At 40.7% G+C, this 24363-nt stretch overlaps 1 protein-coding gene across 6 annotated transcripts; it reads right to left on the reverse strand.

Moving 5' to 3' along the window:
• Positions 1–4660: 4660 nt before the first annotated feature.
• pitx2 (paired-like homeodomain 2) lies at positions 4661–23159 on the reverse strand. Of its 6 annotated transcripts, none has more exons than XM_078213526.1 (5): positions 22990–23159; positions 20232–20291; positions 18913–19047; positions 8512–8717; positions 5309–6577 (listed from the first exon to the last, which is right to left on the reverse strand). In XM_078213526.1, exons 2-5 carry the CDS (start codon positions 20266–20268, stop codon positions 6014–6016), a joined length of 942 nt encoding a protein of 313 aa, XP_078069652.1. In that variant the 5' UTR covers positions 20269–20291; positions 22990–23159; the 3' UTR covers positions 5309–6013. The 6 variants fall into 6 exon arrangements, with proteins under 6 accessions (XP_078069638.1, XP_078069652.1, XP_078069646.1 ...); XM_078213520.1 differs by lacking the exon at positions 22990–23159 and adding an exon at positions 22517–22921; XM_078213539.1 differs by lacking the exon at positions 22990–23159 and adding an exon at positions 22699–22920.
• Between the last annotated feature and the right edge of the window lie 1204 nt (positions 23160–24363).

Genomic DNA, 24363 nt, shown 5'->3' on the forward strand with positions numbered 1-24363 from the left:
TATAAAACACTCACGTGTGTAGAAAGGCGGCTGGAGCGGCGGGGCACAGCTCACCGTCAAGATGGATATACGTTCGAGAGCTTCAGTGACCTCGACCACCGTCGCTTGAGTGTGTAACCCGACCCCTGCTTCTTTCACTAAGGTTACAATTGTAGCCACAAGCAACGGCGGCGCTCGTCGACTTTGCAGTTTAGAGCTGGGTTTTCGGCTAACACTAATAAACAGTCAAGTGTTCCCTGGCATTGCAAACCACCGACCCGCTTACTGAAGAGGTCAACTCACTTTCAGGACCATCACCCGTCCCAGTGTCGGTTACACAAATGCAGAGAAGCAAGTGGGGACTGGATTTCTCCTACGCCACGTTATAGCCGAGAATAGCGAGTGTATACTGCTGACTTCATATCAATTGGACTCAAAAAGACCTCGAGTCTGCATCTATCTACGACCAAATTCTCAATCATTAAAAAAAACGCTCTTCTTTCGGCGGATCTCTAACTTCCTTTGTTACACGCTGTTTTTATTATCATTCAAGAACTTCTGGGGGCAAATCGTTACGATCTGAAAAAAGGACTAAAGCTATAAAGCTTTAATCATTTTACAAAACAATTGTCTTTATTCAAATTTGGCCAGGCCATCTACCTATTTAATCATACCAAGTATCAAAGGCGAAGTCTTTTTTTTAAACACAAATTTCAGCTTTTCTTCACTGTTTCAAATATTGAATTTCAAAGCGAAGGCGTTCAGCATCCATACCAGCAGTGTTATTTTGAGTTGATTTATTTTAAAAGCATACACCCACCACAGGCATAAAGGCTGTAAATATTTATGTTACTGTGCGATTAATCCAAACTTCACAAGTACTATCTGTGAGTTAACAACATCAAGGGTATTACTGTATCGCCGCAACATTCAGTGTGTTCCATGACTGACGCGGGCCTGCAATACAAACACACAGATGTGTTAACAAAGGGGAGACACCAAAAGGAATATCGCTCGCTTATTTCTGCAAACAACGGGTAAGCAGATGCTTGCGCATTTCCAAATAAGGGGCTGTGACGTTAAGGCACTCAACAAGGGAACTTTGTCGCTTGTTTTGTGCAGTTCTGGAACCCCCAGGAGTTTGTGCTGTAGTTCGGCTTGTACTAATTAGCAGACAGGGCTCTTTAACCTACAGCCGCTGTAAATTATGAGACAAGGAGTCAATAAGTGAGAGATGTAAAGGTGGTCCTGGCGGAGAGGCAGCGTGCCAGCGACCCCCCACACCAAATACTACCCCCCTCCCCTTCCAAACAAATACTGGCGTGAAATTGAATATGAAAGACGCTGAAATGAAATCCCGAGCAAATAGTGACACGTGCTGATGCCGTGACCTCTTCACTGAACATTCAGTGCTCCATTTGACATGATATGGAAATCCAGAAAGCCAAAATATAAGATTTATTTTCCCCGAAGCGACAGGCTTAGGTTCCCTCCCAGAAACAGAAAGAAACAGTTAAAGTACAAGTAAACAAGGGGCCGTGACTTGTGTTCTCACAATCAGTTCAAAACACATACAATATGACGTGTAAGTAGCCAAGCAAAGCAGCGCCTAAGCAACACCGACATATTTCTGGTGTAGATAACAAGAATATCTGTTCAGATTTGTGCAAGGGTTGCTGATTATGCTCCCAGTGTGTTCAGGTTGATTTTCTATGTGTGTGTGCGTTTTACCCATTATCATTCTTACCCCATACACTGTCCAGAAATCCAATCGAATACGCGAGACAGAGAGAAAAAAACTTTGCAAATCGGCGATGTTTTCCTGACGCGTTTCTCCATCTGACCCGGGTGTAGACCATTTTAGGAGACAAGGGTTTATTTAGCACCGGGGCTGCTGCCGAACACGTTCCAACCTCTTCCAATTACAGGAAGAACAGCATAAAATCCATCATCTTAATCACATTTTCCTAATTAAATCACATTAGCAAATACTTCGGGCGAGGAAGCGTGCCTGAGCTTCGGACCAAGAACAAAGTTGACCTTTTTGTTTAACGTATCCACCCCCCCCTCCCCCATCACCAATCCTTAATTCTTACAAATCAATCGAAACGAAATACAAATTTCATTAGCAGAATTTGTATGAATGGGTGGCAGTGTAAAATTACCAATCGTTATTCTGCGGTGTACCCTCGGAGGCCTATTAAGAGTCCATTTTAAAATAATCACTTTGGTTCTTGGTGGGAATATGAAGGGTTATATCCCTGGAGCGGGTGAGGTGGCCAGGTTGCCATAACTAGTCATCTGGCCCTTGCTGGAAGGTTCAGTAAAACGCCAGCTAATACAAAGCCGTGCCCTCTTTCTCCTTCGACTTTTCCAGGAAAATGCCACATTGGCAGAGGGAGGAGGTTTCCATCGGCGGGGCGGCGTGCTGTCATTTATAGGAATAAACGATTGTAATGGTCTATAATTGACAAAAGTGACCCTGCCAACCTCCACAGAGACTAATATGGAGGGGAAAAATCGAGTTGCTACTATTCCAGAATGCTTTCCCTACAGGTGGAAGAGTTGTAACGTCCATTCCTGTGAAAATAAATCCTTAACGGAGACCATTTTAAACGGAATGTATGAGCCGAACAAAATCCCCACCAGCAACTTACCCCCCAGACCATTAGAGGTTGTTTTAAAACAGCCAATGGATAGAGTCGGATCGAAAACAAAAGGCGATAAAGCCAGAATGAAGATACTTACTTTGCCCCGTGTTGTCCTTAAACTCACCGAGTGCCGTTTGCTTAGTGCTGTCGGCAGCAGATTGGCGGCAGAGTGTGAAATCAGACTGGACTGGAAAGACAGATCAGACTCGATGTGGATTGGGATGTGTATTGGGTTCCCCGAAACCCAGACACCATTGTTCGTTCCCCCCACCGAGAGCGTCAATGGAGAGTGAGTGGCCTTTCAAATCTCGCCCTTCAGCCACCTCCAGAGTGGAGATACAAGCAGGAAGAGTACGGCGGCGTGGCGAGCTGCAGATTTGGTCAAATATATGGGAATAGCAGCGGAAAGGAAAATGAATCAACACAAAATCAAACATTAATGCCTGCTTTCTTCCAGCTTGAAACATACCAAACGAGTACTAATTCCACTCAGAGGTAAAGGAGATAAGTGGAACAGTGATTTAAAAATTCGGCCATGTGTAGCTTCGCCTAATCTTGCGTCTGGTTGAGAAAAAATAAAAGGGATCGATTTTAAAGCGTTTGTTAATCAGACATCGATTTATGCTTTTTGTCTGTGATTATTTTAATCAATTCCTTTAGATATTATACCGACAGGAGTAATCGGTAAACTGGTCATTTCACTTCTGAATAAACGGAAAACTGCCCACCAAATCGTGAGCGTGTCCACGGAAAGGTGCCTGGCTCCCTCCCCGACATATTCCAACTGCCTTTTATTATTCATTCTATTTCCTTCTTACCCGCGGAAGAACAGCCAGTGGGAGCAGAAAGATGTCTGAATTACACGGGGCGTTCAGGAAACCGTCCAAAACGCCCGTGATAAATATAATTTGGGAAGCGTAATTGAATTTACTTACAGCACAGCCTTAAAAAGTCAAAAATCCCAACAGCCGGCTCCATTCGACTTGAACGCACGCGTTTCTCTGCTGTGCGAACGTAAACTGGCAGGACAACGTGGCGCCAAAAATAGAAACAATATTCTAAACTTTCCACATTCCTCTTCAAACTTTTATTCAATCCATCTCGTTGATTAATATCCGAATCCCGTTTTTTTTTCCAGTCGAGTTGTTGCCAGGTTTGGTCATTTTCTTTCTGAACTCTCCTCACAGACTCTCTGAACATTTAGATTTGAACAGAGTAGAAAGTTCCTGCCGCCTGCCTGCCATTTTAGTCTGGTTACTGACTTGGATCATACAGATATAATGTACTTACTATGTGACCGAAGCTGAAGTGGATAATAAGCCTGCAATCCGGCTTTTGCTTCGGATCTCGCTCCTTAATACTTTGGTTGTGTGTCTGAAGGCACCTCATAAAAGCGCACGTTGATTTTGTTTTGCAGCGCTTGAGTAAATTAGCGTTGCATAATCTTCCCCAGGGGTTTGAATGGCAAAGATCTCCCAATCCACAAAACTGTCTGCGTCAGTGCTGGTGAAAGCTACACTGGAAGGTGATTTCAACTAGCCCCTTTGTCTTTGCTCTCCATTAATGTCATGGCGCTATGGAGAGTCAATATACAATCTTTCATAAAACGTTAAAATAATCTTTGATCTCAGTCTTAAGTGGTGTCATAAAGTTCACACGTCTACCTATGGGAGGTTGCTGTTTCAGTGCAAACTTCGAAAGGAAGCTTTTCACTTTCCAAATTTGTTTTGATTTTTCAGAACATCTTTTCTTGTGAAGTCAATAAAAACACTTCCTTTCCCGCTCTATTCTTTATTCAATAGTAAAAAAAATGCATTGTCTTTTTATGCTTCGTATAGAAAGCCCTCACCAACCCCCCCTCCCCCTCTCCACCATCCGATTCAGACCATGTGGCTGGTGAACTACTGTATAATTTATCTTCATTTGCACTCTCATTATGCACTCTACACGACATAATCCTGTATGATTTAATGTGCAAACAGGCCCCACACATGAGGATGCTGGATCAACATTATTAATAACCAAACACAAACTGTCTGACCTTTAATAAGGTAACAAAAGCCTAATAAAGTCGTCTAAAATGTAATATGACCTTTGAACCTGTGGATCTGAAAAATGCCTCTTACCCCCAAATCTGTTACAAAACGGAGAGAAAGCCTGGTATTAGTTAAGATCTGCACACATTGCCTACCTTCTATAAAACAATCCGCCTGTTTGTACAGCAATTATTTGGGAATCACTCCGGACGTAACTTTCAGTGGTATTATTGCATTATTTTTAATCTAACTAACCTCGCCGCGCTGATCATCTTCATTCGCCATCAATTTACACAGCGCTCTATACTGATTTGTTTCAATGATGCGTTAAATCTTAGAATATTCTCCGGCAGCAGATAGGCCGGGTAGCCTGATTTGCAGTTGGTTGTTTTGCTTTGTGAAGTAAATATGCCCGGGTTCTGGAACTCAGCGCAATCGACTTCTGAGGCAAGCGAACACTCCAGAGATGGGAATGAGATAGATGTGTTAGTGATGGGGGGTGTTGCAATGTTAAATAAGGATTTATTTTTCGTGTCAGGACTGTGTGGAGTGGATAACCCCTTTGTGTTCTGTTTGTATACATCTCTTTTGAGAAATTGTACTTCTGTGGATTAAATACTTCGATACAAAAACGATCCAGTTAGACAAAATGATTTCACGGTATATTTTTTCGTCCCAGGTGTGCACACGTTTGACTTGCAAAATAAACGCGTAATGCCGTATCCAATTTTATACACAGAATAAGTTGTACATGAATGTTTTTTTTCGAGAACATCACTGAATCTTACAACCAGAGGTACTAGTCTTAAAACTGATATCCACACAGACTTTTAATAATAATAATTAATAATAGTGTTAGAAACATACAGGTGTTGCAGTTAGTATATACATTCTCTCGCTTTTAAGCGGAAATAATCCTTCAAGCTTCCGCGTGACATGCTTTATTTTTTTATGTAACTTCAAAAACACTGGCGTGATATTAACTAACAATTGCTTTTATAAAATTAATTTGACATTTCGATATATACACATCCGTTCCGCCAAACATTTCTTTTATTATCACAATGCTGAACTTAAAAATAACAAGCTTATATAGTATTAATAAAGGTGATATCCAGTCAAATAATCAGCGTATTTCTTTTAACCATCAAACGTCCCTTTATCAGATGAAAAATATTTGCAAACGGGGTGTCAAGGGAGGAAATATCACTTGCGCGTTTTCCCTTAAATTAGAAAGTCGGCTCTGTGGGGTTTAGCTACACAGGTTCAGTGGTTTCGTCTGTAGTGCCCATTATATTTTAAATTATTTCTTGGAGTTCATCAGTCTGAGAAGTGTCCTCTTATCTTTCACACAGGCCTGTCTACAGCATACTGGCAGGCACTCAAGTTAGACGCTGGGTTCTGAACACTGGCGTACCCAAAACTTGAATGCTGCTTGGCTTTGAGTCTAAGGCTGGCCAGGCTTGAGTTGCAAGTGTCTCTGTAGACGTAAGGTGGGGTTGGCGGAGCATAGGGGCAGGTTGCGGATGGGACGGCGGAGTTTAAAGACGGGTTGCTCAGGTTGTTCAAGTTATTGAGACCGTTGAGGCCGGAGCCGGGCACCCCGGTTACTGCAGAGGGGACCATGCTGGATGACATGCTCATGGAGGAGATGGAATTGGGGGAGGAGAACATCGCTTGAGAGGACAAAGGATTCACGTTCATGGAGTTGAAGAAAGGGAAGCTTTTGGTGGAGAGCGAAGCCGATGTCAAGCCTTTGGCCGCCCAGTTGTTGTAGGAATAGCCCGGGTACATGTCGTCGTAGGGTTGCATCAGACCGTTGAACTGAGGTCCAAAGCCGCTTTTGCACAGCTCTGCTTGTTGGTTGCGCTCCCGTTTCCTCCACTTGGCTCTGCGGTTTTTAAACCAGACCTGAAGGGGAAACAACAGTCTTGTTTTCAGAAACATGCAACAGAATGAGAGAGAGAAAAAAGGAAGATTCATCAGCACACATCTAAACCATCTGTACATTTCAAACATAACAGATACAACACACATGAAATGGGTCCAGTTCGAATTCAGCTCCAGCACACATCAGCTTGTCCTTTTGGGACCCAATAAATCAGTCAGATAGATCTGTGGTTTTTCAATCACTGAGGAAAGTCACAAGTATTTGGTATAACGGGTATGGAAATAGGTAATAGGTCCTTTATTACAAATATACAACAAGACTAACCCATTGAATCCTTAACTGAGAAACATAAGTTATGCAAAAAACCCATAAACCATGTCATTAATTTTAATGGGACATTTAATTGCTGAGTTTCCGAATAAATAACTCAACGACTTTAAAAATGATGTTCTTCAATAACACCTTCAGGCGACCACTTAACATTTGTTTCAGATGTGTTATTAAGAAGCACAGAGAGATTTATCAACACATCTCATCAGCTTTTCGGAAGCACACAGCATCTCGAAAACGCTGCCATGATTTTTTTATTGGAAAACTGGTCCTTCAATTTGCTTTATCGTTGACTCTGTTTCCGTGTGTGAAAGACAAGCCCAAATGAATGCGATGTGAACTTAACAGCGTGACACACATGAATCCAAAATATGGTTATCTGAAACAATTCCACGAGTATGTCTCAACTGTGTAGCTGCAACATAATCGATTGTGAATGCTGTGACCTGAAGGCCTGCTGCTTCTCACATTGTTTGTCATCTGGAAGGTTTAGTGAATTAATAATTCAGACATGGCACAGTAAGGACAGAAAGTGCAGTGTGAAAGCAATGAGTAAAATTCCACTCGCTATGTGTTGAAGGATGTATTATTGCGTTCGGAAACACACGCCTCATGGAAACACATTATCCTTCAGGGGTGTGTTTTTCCAATAAAGAAAAGCAGTGCATAGTTGGGAATGTATTGGAAGTTGACTCAATACGTTATTTACAAACATGCACATAGCCTACTTTTATTGTTCACGGTATAGCCAGATAACCAATTAGATTGCGCAATACACTATCTGTTTGGAAGTCACGCACACAGGAACAGCAGTGTGACTTCGTTAATAGAGATCCCGTATAACACAGGAATTTCATGGGTCTCCACGGAGCTGCGAATCATAAATGATTGGGATACCAACTAACAAAGTTCCATCCATTCATCAATCTATGTTGTCTTTCTATTGGTCAATCAGGGATCAGCTAAGAAAGACTGGAAAAGCTTCTAGACTATCTATCTATGTATCATAGGGAATTATTCGAGGCACTAAGTGAAGCCTAATGAACCACGTCAATCTTAAGGAAAGTCCTCTTTTTTCACAGTTGTTGGAATCCACATTCAGGCAGCGAGACTTCTCAGCACGCAGCCACATTTGTGTATTGGGATGTGGTCTCAGACAAATATCACAATGGCCTGTTACACAGCATTGTTTACACAACTGGTGTCCTACATTGACAAACTCTTGTTAAGCGCTATTTAGCAAGTTTGCACCGTATTCCAATGTGAAATAAATATTGCACTTTAATTTCGAAAGAACAACATTATGGCGGATTTTTACACTGGGCAATATTGTAATCTCGGGTTCAAATGTTGCTTATCTCCCTATTTAATGGATGCTGCAAAGAGATAGCAGGAATATGCGATTGTGGCAAGCTATTGTACGTCTATCTTGTCTAAGGTAAATAATTCAAGGAAGTTATTAATGCGTCGAATTACATTAATGATTAAATCCCCATAAAATCGCTGTTGTAGTTTGATTCAGATTTTGTCTTCAAAAATTACTGACGATGCAAAATTGTTCGCACAGAAATGTTGTTGCTAATAGGGAAGGGGATGCAACGGGAAAGCATTATCGGTAACCTACCCGAACTCTAGCTTCAGTTAAATTGGTCCAAACTGCAATCTCTTCCCTCGTCGACATGTCTGGGTAGCGATTTCTCTGGAAAGTTGCCTCCAGTTCTTGTAGCTGTTGACTGGTGAAATGGGTTCTTTGGCGCCTTTGTCTCTTTTTCTTTGACGGGTCGTCTGTATTCGTGTCATCGTTTTTGCTTTGCTGAATTTTATCTTTTTCTGGGGACAAAAATGAGCAGTGATTTCCCAATTGGTTCACTTGGGCATTACATAAATATTCAACTCACACACCTGAGAAAGGTAAGTCCAACCAGAAACAACGAACTAGATATTGCACATCCTAAAAGTACCTTTGAGTGCACAAGCACAGCGATTTTGCGGGTTTAAATCGTAGCACCTCACGATTAAATGACTAAATTAAATGCCCTGGTTCACTTTTAAATGACAATAGTTTAGTTTTGCGCATTGCTTCATATATTCAATTTGTATATTTGTAGAGTTAAAAAGCACCTACTCTGATGCAGAAACAGAAATGAAATGTATAAATTATTTCCACCCCTGAATGTATACTCAGCCAATAGCGCGTTTTCTTAGTCTATAAAATGCAAACAAGCTACTCACTTCATTGGAAAATGTACATATTTCCTTGCCCATAACGATTAAAGTACGAACAGACCCATTTTAGACTGTAATAAATAAATGAATATTTAATACCCCGTTCTATTACTTACAATAATTCACATAGAATTTCATTGCACGTGCCCATAGATATAACTCAGGAATGGTGCAATTTGCAGACATAACATGTGAAACACTGAATATATCATATCGTACAAAGTGACTAATAAAATGATCGCTGATGCCAAAACGCATTGCATTTTTGTCTTGAGACGCAATAAAGTTATGCCATAAAATAAGGAAGTGGCACTATGTCCGATTGGAGTGAAATCGATGCGGTGTTATGTGGATGGAAAAGGCCTTACCTCCCGTGTCAGGGCTGGAGGTGTCCGATAAAGTGTGAACCTCGAGCCGGTGCTTGGGCTCGCTCGTTCGTACCGGTTGCAAACCCGAAGCCATGGCTAATGCTGCCTGATCCCGCACCAATTTATTGCCGCTGCTGCTGTTTCTAGGGTGGTCCAAAGTCAACGGATCTTTTGCACTGTTCATCTATAAACAAATACAAGCAGCCGGTGCGATGTTTCCAAAGAGGATTAAATTTCCTCGCAGCCCACCTCACACTAAGAGAAAAGTCCAAAGGGGAATGTAATGATCTAGGGGTGTGGTGATCCAGAAGCTGTCGTGCACAAACCTTCAATAGATAGTTGCACAGATCTTCTTTAAATTGCGCATTCGTGCTGCTCTCTTCATTAGAAAGCCCGTGCAGGAATGAAAGTGTGCCAGAGGAGAAGACGCAGACTGAGGGGGTGACAATGAATGAATGATTCCGGGCTGACACTGTGTATGTGTGTGTCCGAGTGACAGGGATAGGTAACTGCAGATAAGGATCCCCGGACTGCCGCTGCTCCTGCCGCAAACGCGCTCCCTGTTTCACCAGTGGCTTTAAGAGCGGAGCCGCCTCTGATAACCTCGGCAGTTCCTCCTCCCGGCCAGCCTCCGCCTCCCGGCTGTCACTCAAACTGAGTGACGCGGCTTGCCGGCCCGTCAGCAGCGCCGGAGGGCGGGGCTGCCGCCGAATCCCTGCGCGTCACTGCACCAATCAGTGAGGCGGAGACGGGGCCCGCCCCCTCTGCGTCTGTGACGTCACGAGCGCGCGGGGGCGCGCGGGGGTGGAAGGGCCCAGAATGCACCTGGAGCGCTATCCTTTCCCTCATTGAGGAGGGACAGAGACAGAGAAAGCGGCATGAGTGATTTATAACCCCCAAATTATACACATTCTCAGTCTGTCTTCAACCCCCTTATTTAAACCTATCTCTCACCTTGTTGTTCAGATTTACTATTAAGTTACACAACTATTTTTTTTCCAATGTCACTTTTAATATTCCTTGGTTATGGAACATAATCTCACCCCAGGTTAACAACACCAGTTCACGGAAGCCGCCCCGCTTGCTTCACGTACTAAACACAAATATTGCTTATTTCTCTTCGTATGCTGCCTAATCGTGTCCCCATCACTGCTTTTTGAAAAAAAAATATTGTTCGGAACAAATGAGCCAATTTGCCCCAGTTCTTAATTATTGCCCATGCCAAGCACATACTAAACACACTCACTCTTTTTGAATGGGCAATGTACTTTCAGAGGACTTATTTGAATAAAAGAGCAGTCAGAGGGGAAGCTATCCTTTCGACCACCCTCTTACTGCTTGAGTAAGTTGCCAATGAATCGATTTGTATTCAGTATTTGGTACAGCATAGATTGGCAACATCAATAAAGATTTTTAAAAATTTTTGAATTGTCACTAATTTGGAAAATATACACCCTGGTTGGTATGTTGTAATCATTTGCTTTTCCTTTGGAAGACATTTGCAGTATTTAGGTATTTTCTCGACATGTTATTAATATTGACATTGTTTTGCAGCTGCAATTGTAATAATTTGTTAATCCACAGATCTGGATTACATTATATCTTCATCGCGAAGTAATATTAGCAACCATTCGCAAAGCAGAAAGAAACGAAGTATATATCTATATATCTACAATTCAAGTTATTATATTTTCGTCGTTTGCATTGAAGTTTAAGGTTGATTCCACGCATGGCTTGTCATACAAGGGCAATATTAATTCAAAGGTTGAGCGTTAAGCAGCCCCATTATTCTCCATAACTAGCGCGATTTAGGGTGTAACGAGTGAGATTAAATGGTTAGGTTTTGTTTATAAGGATCTTGGAAATACACAGCAGGTTGGTTAGTATCTGAAGGACAAAGATAGGTTAACGTTTCTGGTTTCACCTTTGATAGAATATCTCATTCCGGAGCTGAACAGCCTGCGATGTGTTGGTAACATTTTGAGTTTGCATTTCAGGTCTCCAGAATGCTATTTAATTTCCAGTTTGCATCTTTACTCTTTAAATAATATTTACAATAGGCTTAAAGAAAGTGAACGACGTGGAAGCGCCGAATACATCGAATAAATAATGCCTACTTACTATGGTATACGTTTTAAACACAAGAGTTTAGATTTTATTACCGCCAGGAAAAAGAAATCATATAAAATTTGTGTTTGCTTTGCTTGCAGTATGAGACCTTTAAAAATATCTTTCGGCCTGGTCATTTTAAATACCCGGTTTCAATTCTCCAGCAAAAAAGGGAAACATTTTTGGATCCCGACAATGCCGGTTGTTCGAATTATTTTCAATTTGACGGAGGCAAGGGCTGCGAACAAAACAAGATGTGAAGGCGGCATCTTAGATCTGGCCCAGTGGTAGCTCTTCAGACGTGTTTGATTCAATAAGCAAAACAGGTTCGCTTCCAGCTGCAAAATCTAAAGTCGGAAAGCTCCTTGCCTGATTAACCTGACTCGTGAATACTGGTGACGAGGCTAATAAGGGGGGATTTGTAGTGACACGGGGGTTCTGACACTTCCCGCTCTCAGTATCTCAACCTCCGTGTTTACCATTTCACTCAAGCTGAATAAAACACACACACACACATCGCTGATCTGCAATAAATATTTGGATTCTCTCCCTGTCCGAAAGCTTATCATTAATCGGTATTCTGTTCGTTAGCTGTTTTTAAGATCGTCTTTCCTCGAGATTTGGCAAGATTCTATCGCGCATAACCGCGCGATGTTGTGATGGAGAGAACGCTCTTAAATTTGTAGTGGTTTTTAATCTGATAAGACTCTAATTTGCTTAAGTCTTTTAACTGGGCTTTAAACGGGTTCCGACAGTTTTCTTATTGAATTTCTTCAAATTCCCAAATGATCATAAAGTACTGACGTAAAGTAAATATTTCCCTCCTCGGGTGCTGAATGTGACCTAGAAAGACGTGAACCAGTCCTCAGGCCGAGAACCTTTCTATAAACAGTACAGCCTGGCTAGCGATTTAACATCGGATTATCATTACCTCCTTGACTTCAAGTGACTGTTAAAATTAAGAACAAAATTAAGCTTGAATTTGAGGGGGGATGAAGGAGATCAAACTTAATGCAAATTTTCAGAAGTTTGTGGTTGTTATTGAAAGGACTTCGGCGGCTGTTGTCGAATTCTCATTTTTATCCCACTTCTGAAGTGACGAGGATTTGTCTTCATTGGTGCAAAACGCGCTTTATTAAGAGACTTTGGGACAAACATTATTTGTCATGGCATTCAAACGCGATTTTAGTTTTAATCCTAATGGAATGGTCTTTATCATTTCACTGAGACTTGGTGAACTTGGACACTTGCACTCTTCCCAAATATTTTTTAATGCTTCAGCGCCAATCGGGTCAGTAAAAGAAGAATTGTAGTCCAGTTTTCTCAATCACAATAATCAATTCAAACAGCTGAATTAAATGCAGGACTATTTTCTATCAATTATGTCCTTTCACTGGGCCTTTTCGGCTGTTTACAACTGCCTTTATATTAGACCTTCGATGCAGATTGATCCTTAAAATGCGCATGTATTAATCTTACAAGTAAATGTTGACGGAACTGTCAGTAGGTTCGGTCTCATAGAAACATAGAAAAACTACAGCACAAAACAGGCCCTTCGGCCCTACAAGTTGTGCCGAACACATCCCTACCTTTTAGGTCTCAATGAATACATTTCAAGAAATATGTTCTTGAGAAAAGAAATTAGACATTGATATTGAAATCTTAAGATGGCGAGCGTGAGATGCTCGGCCATGTTTGGAAATGCATGCAATCTATTCACCATAACATCCATGGAATTATACTGCTTCCTGTTATAACACCAAACTATCAAAACTACTGTCTGTATTTAAAACATGGCACATTGAAAACAGGAAACCCTTTACAGTGCTACAACGTTCCAAATGTCAAATGCCTGATTTCAGCCACTTGCAAGCACCCTAGCATCCCGTCTGGGAGTAGAAACTTTTAAATGCACATTCACTTGTAAGCTTCTTACAGTTAGCCTCAGCGGAAGATTTCACTATGTGGAAATGCGTGAATCCTAAAAAGTGTGCTTTATCCAACCCTCTGTCTGATCCAAACGCGGGTATAATTTAAGTTGTGAGTTAAATGTTAGCGGGCGAACCCAGCAAGTTCACGCCATTAACTGTAACGCCGTAACCACTTTCATACTTATGCAGTCATTTCCTGGGTCAAGCCCTGTTGCCTGAAGGACATCAACTACTTTCAACACCGATCAGAAGTCTCGCTTATTTGTCAAGGGCATTTAGGATTTGTGTAAGTTTGAAGCTTAATTTTCTTAAAAACAAAGAGCGTCGCTTTCTACTCCAAGTGGAGGGGCGGATCGGCAGTGGGGTGCCCTTGGTAAAGAATACTGCAGGAACGGAGGGTGCGGTCGGTGGGCGGGGGTTACTGTCCTCCCACAAAACTGTTAGCACAATTATTTGTTTGCAACCTGGATCACTGTTTACCCGTTCGCCTCCATTGACTTGCAAAGAGAAGTCCCGTGCATTTTGAATGTGCTACTAAGATGAACAGTAAAAGCTCGACCCGTTCGTTTGATTAAAGATCTTGCGAGTTTTTGTGGCGGAAAATTGGGCAGCTAACAGTCAGCATTAGTTGCCATGGTTACCGTAAATCATATAAATCCAAAAAATACCGACCTATAATCTGAGCCGAAGCTTTGATTTCCCTGGTGAAATAATATTTAAAAAGGCTGTCAGCTGACAAAACAACCTTATTAATTTTCCACGGGTACGAAGTTAACGCCAGAGAGTTTTCATTTAAAAATGCGTGTCTTCAAACAGCCAGGCAAAATATCTATAAAATGGTACCATGTCTTTAAAATTTGTAATTCCGGCATTGTAATAATAGAGCTTGATGTGTTATTACAGAAGGTATTATGTTTTGAAGATATATCAACATTTGCTAAAATTTTATTTCTAATCGCCTAACTAAGTCACAAAAATGGTTTACGTGTTATGTTGTGCGCGTTTGAGATAATTAGCGATGTGGTCTATTGAACATTACTGCGCCCAGCATCTGCACTTGACCATGTGTCTGACAGCACAAGATGGCTCTATCCAACACAAATTGCTCTGGCGTGTGTAAGATTTTCAGATTTTTTTTTGGTCATACGATTTGAGGAATTCTAATGATTACTTTTGAAGATTGCACCTGGAAGGTATCCATGTGAAATAAATCACTTTGTTTCATTCACTCCCTCTCTCTTGAGAAACACAGCCAGATCACATCCCTTTCCATGATGTCTACCCGAAAGCTTGCCAAATCAAATGTCAGTTGTAACATCTTTTTGCAATGTACGCTGGCACCTGGAGTAACAATGTACGTTTGTATCTGGGCATGTCTGTTGTTGTGTAAGAAAATGCATATGGCAGCTTTGCATATTCGTGCACAATGCTAAAAATAATAGCACTCAATGGTAAAATATTTATTTTCCGGTGGGGTTATTTAGTAGTTCTAACATTACTATAATAGAGGGCTCAGGGCAAGAGGGGAGGCCGGTCATCAATAAAACAATTTATACTTTATATAGCACCACGACCAAAATAAAATGTTGCGAGGCACATCATATGTGTGCTATCAAACAAATTATGACACGGCCACATAAGGAGTTGTCAGATCCAATGACCAAAATCTTGGTCAAAGAGGTGGGTGATAAGGAGTATCCTGAAGGAGGAAAGCGAGGCGGAGAGGTTTGGGGAGGCAATTACAAAGTTCAACGTCTAGGCAACGGAAGAATTGTCCACCAAAGTAGGAGTGATTAAAATTGGAGATGCCTAAGCGGCCAGAATTAGAGGATTACAGAGATCTCAGTAGTGGGGTTGGGGAAGGGAGGTTGCGGGCTTCTGCATGTTACATAAATATGGAGAGGATTTGAAATCAAGGACTATTTTAAAAATATAAATGAGACATACTTAATCAGGAAACAATGGACACCAATGACCTGAGTGATGGGTGAACTGGGCTTTTGCAAAGAAGGGCAAAGTTAACAGAGTTTTGGATGATCTCAAGTTTACAGAGGGTAGAACATGGGAGGCTGGCCAGCAGCCTGCTGGAATAGTTCAATATAGAAGTAGCAGAGGCATGAATGAGGGAGTCAGGGTCAAATATGGCATCAAGGCTGTGACCCGTCTTGTTCAGTTTCGGAGAGTTGCCAAGGTGAGGAATGGAGACAATGGCTAGGGAACAGCGAATGTGGTGGGAATCAAAGACAACGGTTTATTATCCTCCCAATATTTGGTTGGAGGAAATTTCTTCTCATTCAGTGCCGGGTGCTGAGCAAGCAAGTTGGCAATGTAGAGACAGTGAAAGGGGTCGAAGGAGGTGATGGTGAGGTAGTGCTAGATGCTATCAGCGTACGCGTGGAAACTGATGCTGTATTTTGGGGTGATGTTGCCGAGGGGTAGCATGCAAATGAAAAATAGGAGGGAACCAATATTAAAAAATCTCATAAATAGCAACATGGCAGCAGGAAGAGAAGGGACTGCAGGCGATTCTCTGGTTATGGCTTGATAGTCAAGGATGGAACCAGGCAAGTGCAGTCCCGTGCAGCTGGACAATAGTGCAGGAGAGTTGGAGGAGGATGGTAAGATCAACCCTGTCGGAGGTTGTAGACAGGTTCAGAAGGACAGGAAGGAAAGCTTACCTTGTCACAGTCACATAGGGTGCTATTTGTGACTTTGATAAGAGCCGTACGGTGGCAGGAGTGGAAAACTGATTGAAAGGAGTCAAAGTTGCAGTTCTGGGAAAGCTGGGCACGGATTTGCGAGGTAACAACAAATCTACGATCTTAGAGAGGAAACTGTGGTTGGAGATTGAGCTATTTGAACACTGCATATTTCATGAGCAAAATATGATTTTAAAAAATCCAAAATATGCATAGCTCTTTGTGCTGACACATAGAAAAGATCACAAAACTATTCTCAAATAAGTGCGCCGTGGAGTCGAAAAAAAAGTTAAATTAAAATGTACTTCTGATCCATCAATTGCACGTTTATTACAAGGCTTTTAGGTATCGAATTAGGATGTTTGTAGTATTGTGACACGGTCGCTGGCTCTGATTGTATTTGCACATATACATTAGAAGATTACTTCCAGAACTTGTAGTCTGTTAAGTGGATGAATTGGTGCTGTTTGGGTAGATTTGTGCTTGTTTTGTTGTCTTATACCTTGGGTTTGTTGTCTTTTTCCTATGTTGGATTACTGAGTATTCTCCAAGATGAAGAGCCATTAATTACCCATTCAGTCAATATTAGGAAGACGACAAAGCTTTTTACAAAGGATTAAGAAGATATCAAATTGTTCCATTAGTATATTCCTACTCACGAATAAGCTTTCATTATACATTTAGTTTTCCCTCGAGTCAATCTAACAACTGCTGCATATATTACACAGACTGTACAAAACAGACAGACAGTAAACAGATTTTAAAAGGAAATAAACTTTCTTTCATTGATATTTGACAAATTTCTAGTTCTTTCCCGTCTCCATGGCACCCCCTCTCCATTTACACACATAGAGGATTAGCAGTGCAATAACGCATTTCTATAGTACAAGCACCGCCTCACTCTTCACCTGAAACATGCTTCTAAAATTCTCGTTAAAAGACTCTCACAATGAACACGATTTAAAAACATTTTATATACCATAGTACACGAATTGTTACTCCAGATTAGTGGATTACTGGAGTGAGCGTATGCCCATTTTAAAGAGTGACAAGAGAAATTGTAGCATGTTTGCATATTCAAGAAAAACGAAGTATTTTCAAACTGTTCGCAATTCATGCAGCTGTTTGGTATTAAAGAGATAAACCATGTCAAATTTTATTTTACATTTAGAATTATTTTGCAGGGGGCCTGCGGATAAAGAAACGCTATAGCTTATAACATATGGGTTTCCAGGCATCACTTGGCCTCCTCAATGTAATCTGATCATTTAAATTGTGTCGGACTGGCTAAATGGTAATGGTTAAATTTGATCATAAAAATCCGTCTGTGCAATGATTTAAACTGTACACGAAGTGCTTAAATGCGAAAGTAACGACGGAGCAGAGTGGAATACTGTGCTAACTAAAACATTTCGACACACAACATATTTGTGCACACATGCACACAATTGAATAGACTATGGAATAAATAAACCCTCAAAATTAACGTTTGCATATCATCAAATTGGAAGCACAAACAATATTAAAATACGCGCACCCGAAATTTGGAGTTGAAATGGATGCCACACCATATGAGAGCAAATTGTTTTATTTTCGTTCCGTTTTACTTTAAGATTGTCTGTCCAGGTAATTTTATACATATTTGCAAATTAGTGAATCAAGTGCATTTGAAACATGTCTATAGATACGGAGCTCCAATGAAGGGCTCGGTTGCAAACAGAAAACTGAATATAATTTGGTAGGTTTGGGCCAAATTAATGGATGACTGTAGATTATACTTCTGCAATTGCCAATAAAAAAATACTACATGAACGCAAAGGATTTATACCAGGATTAATACTAGGTTCAATTTAAAATCATGCATTAGGGCAGAACAACTAACTTACTTGCATATCTTTATATTTCAAACGGAAAAGATAACCTGTTTAAACCTATTTTTTACAGGATAATGTCCAATTAACGCATCTAGCAGTGCACAACAAGAAAACTGGAGCACACCAAGAATTACTAACGAGGTATGAAGAACGCGATTTTATGTGACAAAAAGAGCTTTTGTAAAGTCGATTAATTTTCTTCAGTCGAGCTCTTTGTCTCAAAATGTGAGGTTCGTGAAGATAAACAGCACAATTGGTTTGTACTCATTTGGATGCGCACTTTCTGAAAATATCAGAAATTGCATGTGTGCAGACAATTTACACCTTTTAAAGTAAGTAAAATACGCAGGAATATATTTTTAAAAAACAAACGATAGTACCAAATGGAGAAACAATCTTCAATATTTTATTACCTGTTGTTTTATGTATGAATGGACTTGCTGTTTAGTCAAATGTAAATTATTCAGATGAGTCCAGAAAAATGAATTTTTTTTTCTCAAATTACTTTGATTTAAAACTGAGGTTGGTTGCTTGTAAGGAATTTAGAAATGCCGGGTTCACATAGCAGAACCCCTTCAGGATTGCTACACTTGATCTTTTAGTACAGCAGAGGCCGCTCTAACACAAATTTTAGGCTAACCGGTGTATCTTGAGAGATTTCTTTCAGTCTGGTTAGAGGATGTAGTGGAATTCTGTTGTAAGGTTTAATGTAGTGAATGGTGTTACGCACATCATTATTCCGTCCATCCGATCACGTAAATATTTCAAGACTTTATGTTCGGAGATTTTAATATAGGAGACTATTTTGTTTTGCCTACCATGCGAGTCGAGGTGATGCCTCAGGGATTTACTGTCTTTTCTACTGTTTCCAGCTTCCGTTGCAGAACTTAATTCAGATTTTCGAATTTCTGTGTCTTTCGTAAATAAATACTCCACAGCAGAGGGCTGCGAGGCTGAGAGGGGAAACATAGAAACGAAGTTCACATTGACTCATCGATTGTGAGACACGTAAATAAAATGCAACAAAAAGTTCTGTTAGCCCCTTTGGTTTTCTACTTTCCCTAGTTTAGATTGTTCCGTTGGTTCTCGCCCACGTCCCTTCTCAGATATTCATGTTTTATATTTTAAAATCTAACTCAATTTGTCTAGAGGACTGTCAAGCAGCCCTCACATAAACACATGTTTAATACCAGCAGCAAGGTTACTATATTAATCATATTCCAGCCAACCTTTTGGATAGGTGGCACTAATGGGAGAATAAGAAAATATGCCGGCAGATTGAGAGACGTGTGCGTTTAAACTATAACCATTACTTTCGACATGTTTTCTGCCTGGGCTTCTCGTCTTTTGAGGCAAGCATTTTTGTCGAATTATTCTGATGGGGTTCATGTTAAGAAGATGGCAATACGTTTGATTCAAAAGGAGCATGTTTTTTTTCATGTGGAATGAAGTATATCCTGGCGTATCTGCCTGCTTTCCGGTCCCTCTTTTCAGGAGTGCTGAAGGAATTGCACTTTCCCAGTTTGTCGCATAAGCACCGAATTTTCAAGGTTACAAAACCAAAAAAAAAGCACAGACATGTCTGTGTATTCGCTTCCCAATACTGGAGTTAATTAAACGTTCCTTATGGCACTCTGAGCTCCAACTCTCTCCTTTGCTGCTTAATTAATGTCAGCCATGACATCACCAACAGGCCTCACCCACATAAACTGCCCAGTACCTTGCTGTCGGTAGAATTTCACAACTATAGTGGTTACATATTTCAGAGCATCTTATTGGCGTTTGTTCCAAAAGTATACATTTGTCACATATTAAAATCTCTAATTCTACACTTGCATTAACAATTTTTGCTCTCATTAAGCACTGTAGGGATGCTCATTCTTATTTCTTGTTGCTTTGAGGATCTGAGCTTCATTGAAACTTGCTTCAGAATATAATTTTAGCCGGTCACAGCTCAGAGTGAAAATATCCTCTGTGGATGTCGGTAGTAGACGGTGTATTGAGAAAAATGCTCCAGTGGAATCAATCAGCTTCTCTACGTGTCATTTATACACAGGTCAAGTTTCGACAAAAGTATTAACTGCCCCTACATTGCAAGATGTTTTAAGGGGGGGGGGGGGGGCAAGATTTTACTCACATAATTCGACGCAATGCTTACGGCAGTTGGCATCCATAATACCGCCAGTCAATTGTTTATCTAGAGAGAGTTGCACAAGATTAACCGTCAGAGCCAGTGTAACACCGTTAAACATGGAGGCAAATGTTGCTATTATGCTTATAATTACAGCAATATGAAACATGCAGTGTCAGAATTTGGAAAGGGACAATCTGGGCAAAAATAAACATGCAACCTACTAACCAATGTTCAGAGCTACGAACAGAAACCCACAATAACTAATTTCTACTGTGGCCTTGGCAATCTCGATTTCATCAGCGGCTGGTTTATAACGAATGCAGTTATTTGAATTCACAAAACATCTGATCAGAAAAAACATAGAGTCCTTTGTTCGATCTGTTTTACACATTTCTAATGTGCATTTTATTAAAATTAGATAACCAGCAGCGTGGTTTTCATTAATATACAGGGAAAGGGCGACCTTAATTCAAATATATTATGCTGTCATTGTGAATTGCGAAATTGTGTCGCTGTTTTTTTTTCTGCTTAACCTTGAGCCGGATTTAAAATGTACCAGAGAACAGCAATTTTACAGCACTTTCTACAAAAAAAACGAGGGTTCTTGGCAACCGATGTCCCGTGATCAATCTCATCCCAAACTCGAGCGATTTCACACGATTTAATCTGTTTCTTGTTTTCTAAACTATAGGCGCAGGCACGGCCACAAGTGCCAAAGTGCGACAGTTTGCCTGCTGGATATTTAGTGATTCCGCAGTAAAGTCGCAGGATTAGTGTCTGATTGAGATGTCTGTCGGTGGGATATTACAAAATTCATTATCAGAGCGGTGGACTAACTCGATATGAAGTAACACAGATGGGATTTTATTAGTCCAGGCTTCAAATGTTTGCTTATGATAATTTTTTAAAAATTTGCATGTCATCATCATGGTAATCGTTTTTTTTTGCTGCTTCTCAAATCTAACTGGAACTAAACTATCTCCCTTGCAACAGTGCTGGCTTTGCTACCTTGCAGAGTAGGAAGAATTTGCCAAATATTCAGACCCGAGCACGAAAATGAAGGTCTCCTGATAGATTTCCAGTAAAATTATACCTAGTTATTTTTATTTTCCAACCAGTTTAAAGTCGGCGTTAATAATTATGCATCACTTTGTGCTTGAGAGACTGAATAAATTAGCCTTGACCGCACAAACTATAGTAAACACAATCTGATTAAGTGATGAAGACAATTGAGATATATGGCATTGGCATGACGCACATTTATTGTAGCTAACATTTTAAGTGGCGGAATAAAATGTAACTATGTACTCGTGCTTTCCAATTACTTAAAAAAATAAGTGTTACTTCAAATGTCATTGCACTCAGAGCAGAAGAAATGTTACTTCTCGTTTTCTTCCCCACCGGCAGTCTTTTTATTTAATCTCTCGTGATGTTCAGTGAATAAGACACCAGCACTGAGGCTTTTGAGCGACTAATGCAATAACACCCACTTCTCCCTCGTTAATCATTGCAAAACGCGCCCTTATGGGTCAAATATGTTAAAATGAAACACCCAGAGCCACCATATAGCTTAATCCTTCGCATTATATGAACCTTCAAATCTCCCCTTGCATTAACTGCCGGTTTATTTAAAGTTTATTTATTAGTCACAAGTAAGGCTAACATTAATACTGCAATGAAGTTACTGTGAAATTCCCCATTTGATTGTCCCCACACTATTTAAATCTAAACAAACTCCAGTGTGCGAGCTCAAGGTGGTGTGCGCGTTTTTGGTCGAAATCTTCGTTATGTTTTCATATTTCCGGATGAAAAATTCACACCACGCCTTGCCCTGATATTTGCTATCGGTGGCATTGCGAATGATGATCTCGCTGCCCTGTCCTTTGCAAGTATGGTTTGCAAATAACATTTCAATCCATTTCTGCCTACTCGGTGTTTTATTTTGCGTTCCATTGCATTAAGGGTTAGTGATTTGTCAGATTCAAAGCAGAAAAGTGAAATCAGATGAGAGCGAAGGTTCAGTACCACAAAGTTAAAAAAAATCCAGCCTACAAATGATTAAAAATAAAACGAGAAAATTATACTGTAATGGTTCAGGATGCTAACATATCATTTATCAACTGGTCAACCGCTGTTGAAAACAAAAATTGATGTTACGAACGCACAAATAAGCAGAATGCACCTTGCAAAGTTATCTTTCTTTACCGCCAAAGCAATTACACCAAACCGGCTTCGAAGTCGGCCGAAGTTCTCCGCAGTTACTATTGAAAGAACCAGGCCCGCTTTACCTTTGGCCGCGAAGGGAAAGACACGCCGGCCTGTGCACCGTGACCCTCAAGCTGTTCCCCTCTGGCTGCTGCTGGCCTGCGGAGGTTACAGCGGCGCTGGGGCGATTTCCCCAACACTTGCTTCACAACTTAACAGCCGAATGATATAAGACACCAGGCCAAGGGGAGCCGCTGAAACTTACCGACAACTGCCACTGGGGGACGGGATGGTAGTTGTAAGAAAAGTGCATCTTTAGTTAAAAGGACACTCTTCGTCTTCCCCCCTCCTTTCCTGTCAACAATACCGAGGCTGGATCCACAGCACAAGTGAACCCCTCCAAACTAATCACTTACTCGCTTGAGCGAGGGAAATGCTAAGAGCAGTAAAATGGTGATCGCAGTTACAAATCACACACACGGGGCTCTGGGAGTGTGGAACGAATTCTCAGACTTGCATTATCTCACATCTAAAAAAAAAGGACGACTCGACTTACCAGACAGAAGCTGAGGGTTTTAAAAAAAAATGTGTGTGGCTCTCGTTGGTTTAGTAACAGTCCTGCGAACGGCAGATGCAAGCTTGAAAGATTATACAAAATGAAATCAACTAACGCTTCCGCTTGGTCTCCTTGTGTTTCTCTCTGTCTCTCCCCCTTTCCTTTCTCTCCAGATTCTTTAGGATCTGTTTCTCTGTCTATTTTAGAAAGACGTGACGTCAGGAAAGATTCCAATATATCACAGGGAGAGACAGAGGGGGGGAGACAGAGAAATTGAGTCTTTTAAAAGAGGGACTGAGCCTTTGGGAGTTCAGAGTTAAACCCCCAAAAGAGTAAGCAACTCGGCTTTCATCAGATTTCACTTTTAAAGAAAGACGCAAAGAACAGAGAATTAAAAAAATCTGGGCAAATCATCTATTTGGCTGCACAACACATGGGCCACTTAAACTATACCTGCAAACTCGTTTGGACATCAAAGTTATTTTTAGTACAAAAGTGCCGAAGAGGAAAGTTTCCAAGGGTTTCAGTTGGTAGTAATTTAATCTAAGGTGACACACATCCTGGTATAATGAGTTTTTAAAAATGTGTCGCAATTTACTTGCAATTTACTTCCTGCCCTGCACAATCCGGCCAAACTAATTGCGGGAGCGGAATTTGATTTACATATTGTAATTTCAAACAAAAAAAATGGTGTGCCATAGCCCATGTTTACCGTCACAACGATACGACGTGAAATGAATCTAACTTTGGGATGAATTCGAGTGCATGCTTTTTTTGGGAAGACCGATAGTTAGTAAAAGACTTCTTCTGCCACGTAAGATTTTTTTAACTACTGGTGTTGTTGAATTAGACTGACAGTAAATACAATTGACAATCCCAACATCGGGATGCGGGCGAAGTATGCAATTGGCCAGGTACAATGTTTACTTTAAAGAAGGATTCAGTTGCTAAGAATGTTCAAACCTACGTGTGGACTGTCATAACTCGCCTGTACATTACAAAGGGGAAAAAAGATGGGGGCACACACTTAGTTTTCATGCTTCGTCTGAAGAACAAATTTAGCCAGGAGTTTAGACGAATTTAATCACCCTTGGTAGTTTCCCACCAACAGGGTTAGTGAGGAAAGGAAAATTGCATCACGTTTTCCGCATCTCTCCGGGAAAGTGCACAGATGTGATGAAGGACGTTCTATTGAGAGCGAGGATGTTAGAAATGCTTCGAAAAAGAGCAAAAATGTGAATAGCAGGCACTTTGGAAGCATTCTCTATTAAACCAAAAGGAACACAAATAAGTCCTTTCAATTAATTAGATTAATTACAATTGCCTAGTTAAATCGAGATGTACAGCAGCCATAGATTCTCCGTAATCTTTGTT

The sequence above is a fragment of the Mustelus asterias genome, chromosome 1 (assembly GCF_964213995.1).
Source record: "Mustelus asterias chromosome 1, sMusAst1.hap1.1, whole genome shotgun sequence".
In the NCBI taxonomy this organism is placed as follows: Eukaryota; Metazoa; Chordata; class Chondrichthyes; order Carcharhiniformes; family Triakidae; genus Mustelus; species Mustelus asterias.

What these genes read in the sequence shown, in the direction of transcription:
- pitx2 (XM_078213512.1), bottom strand. Translation starts at nt 9,665, where the DNA reads ATGAACAGTGCAAAAGATCCGTTGACTTTGGACCACCCTAGAAACAGC. An exon ending in CTCCAGCCCTGACACGGGAG is followed by an intron (nt 8,718 to 9,481) that starts GTAAGGCCTTTT and finishes TTTTGTCCCCAG; the next exon opens with AAAAAGATAAAATTCAGCAA. An exon ending in TAACTGAAGCTAGAGTTCGG is followed by an intron (nt 6,578 to 8,511) that starts GTAGGTTACCGA and finishes TTTCCCCTTCAG; the next exon opens with GTCTGGTTTAAAAACCGCAG.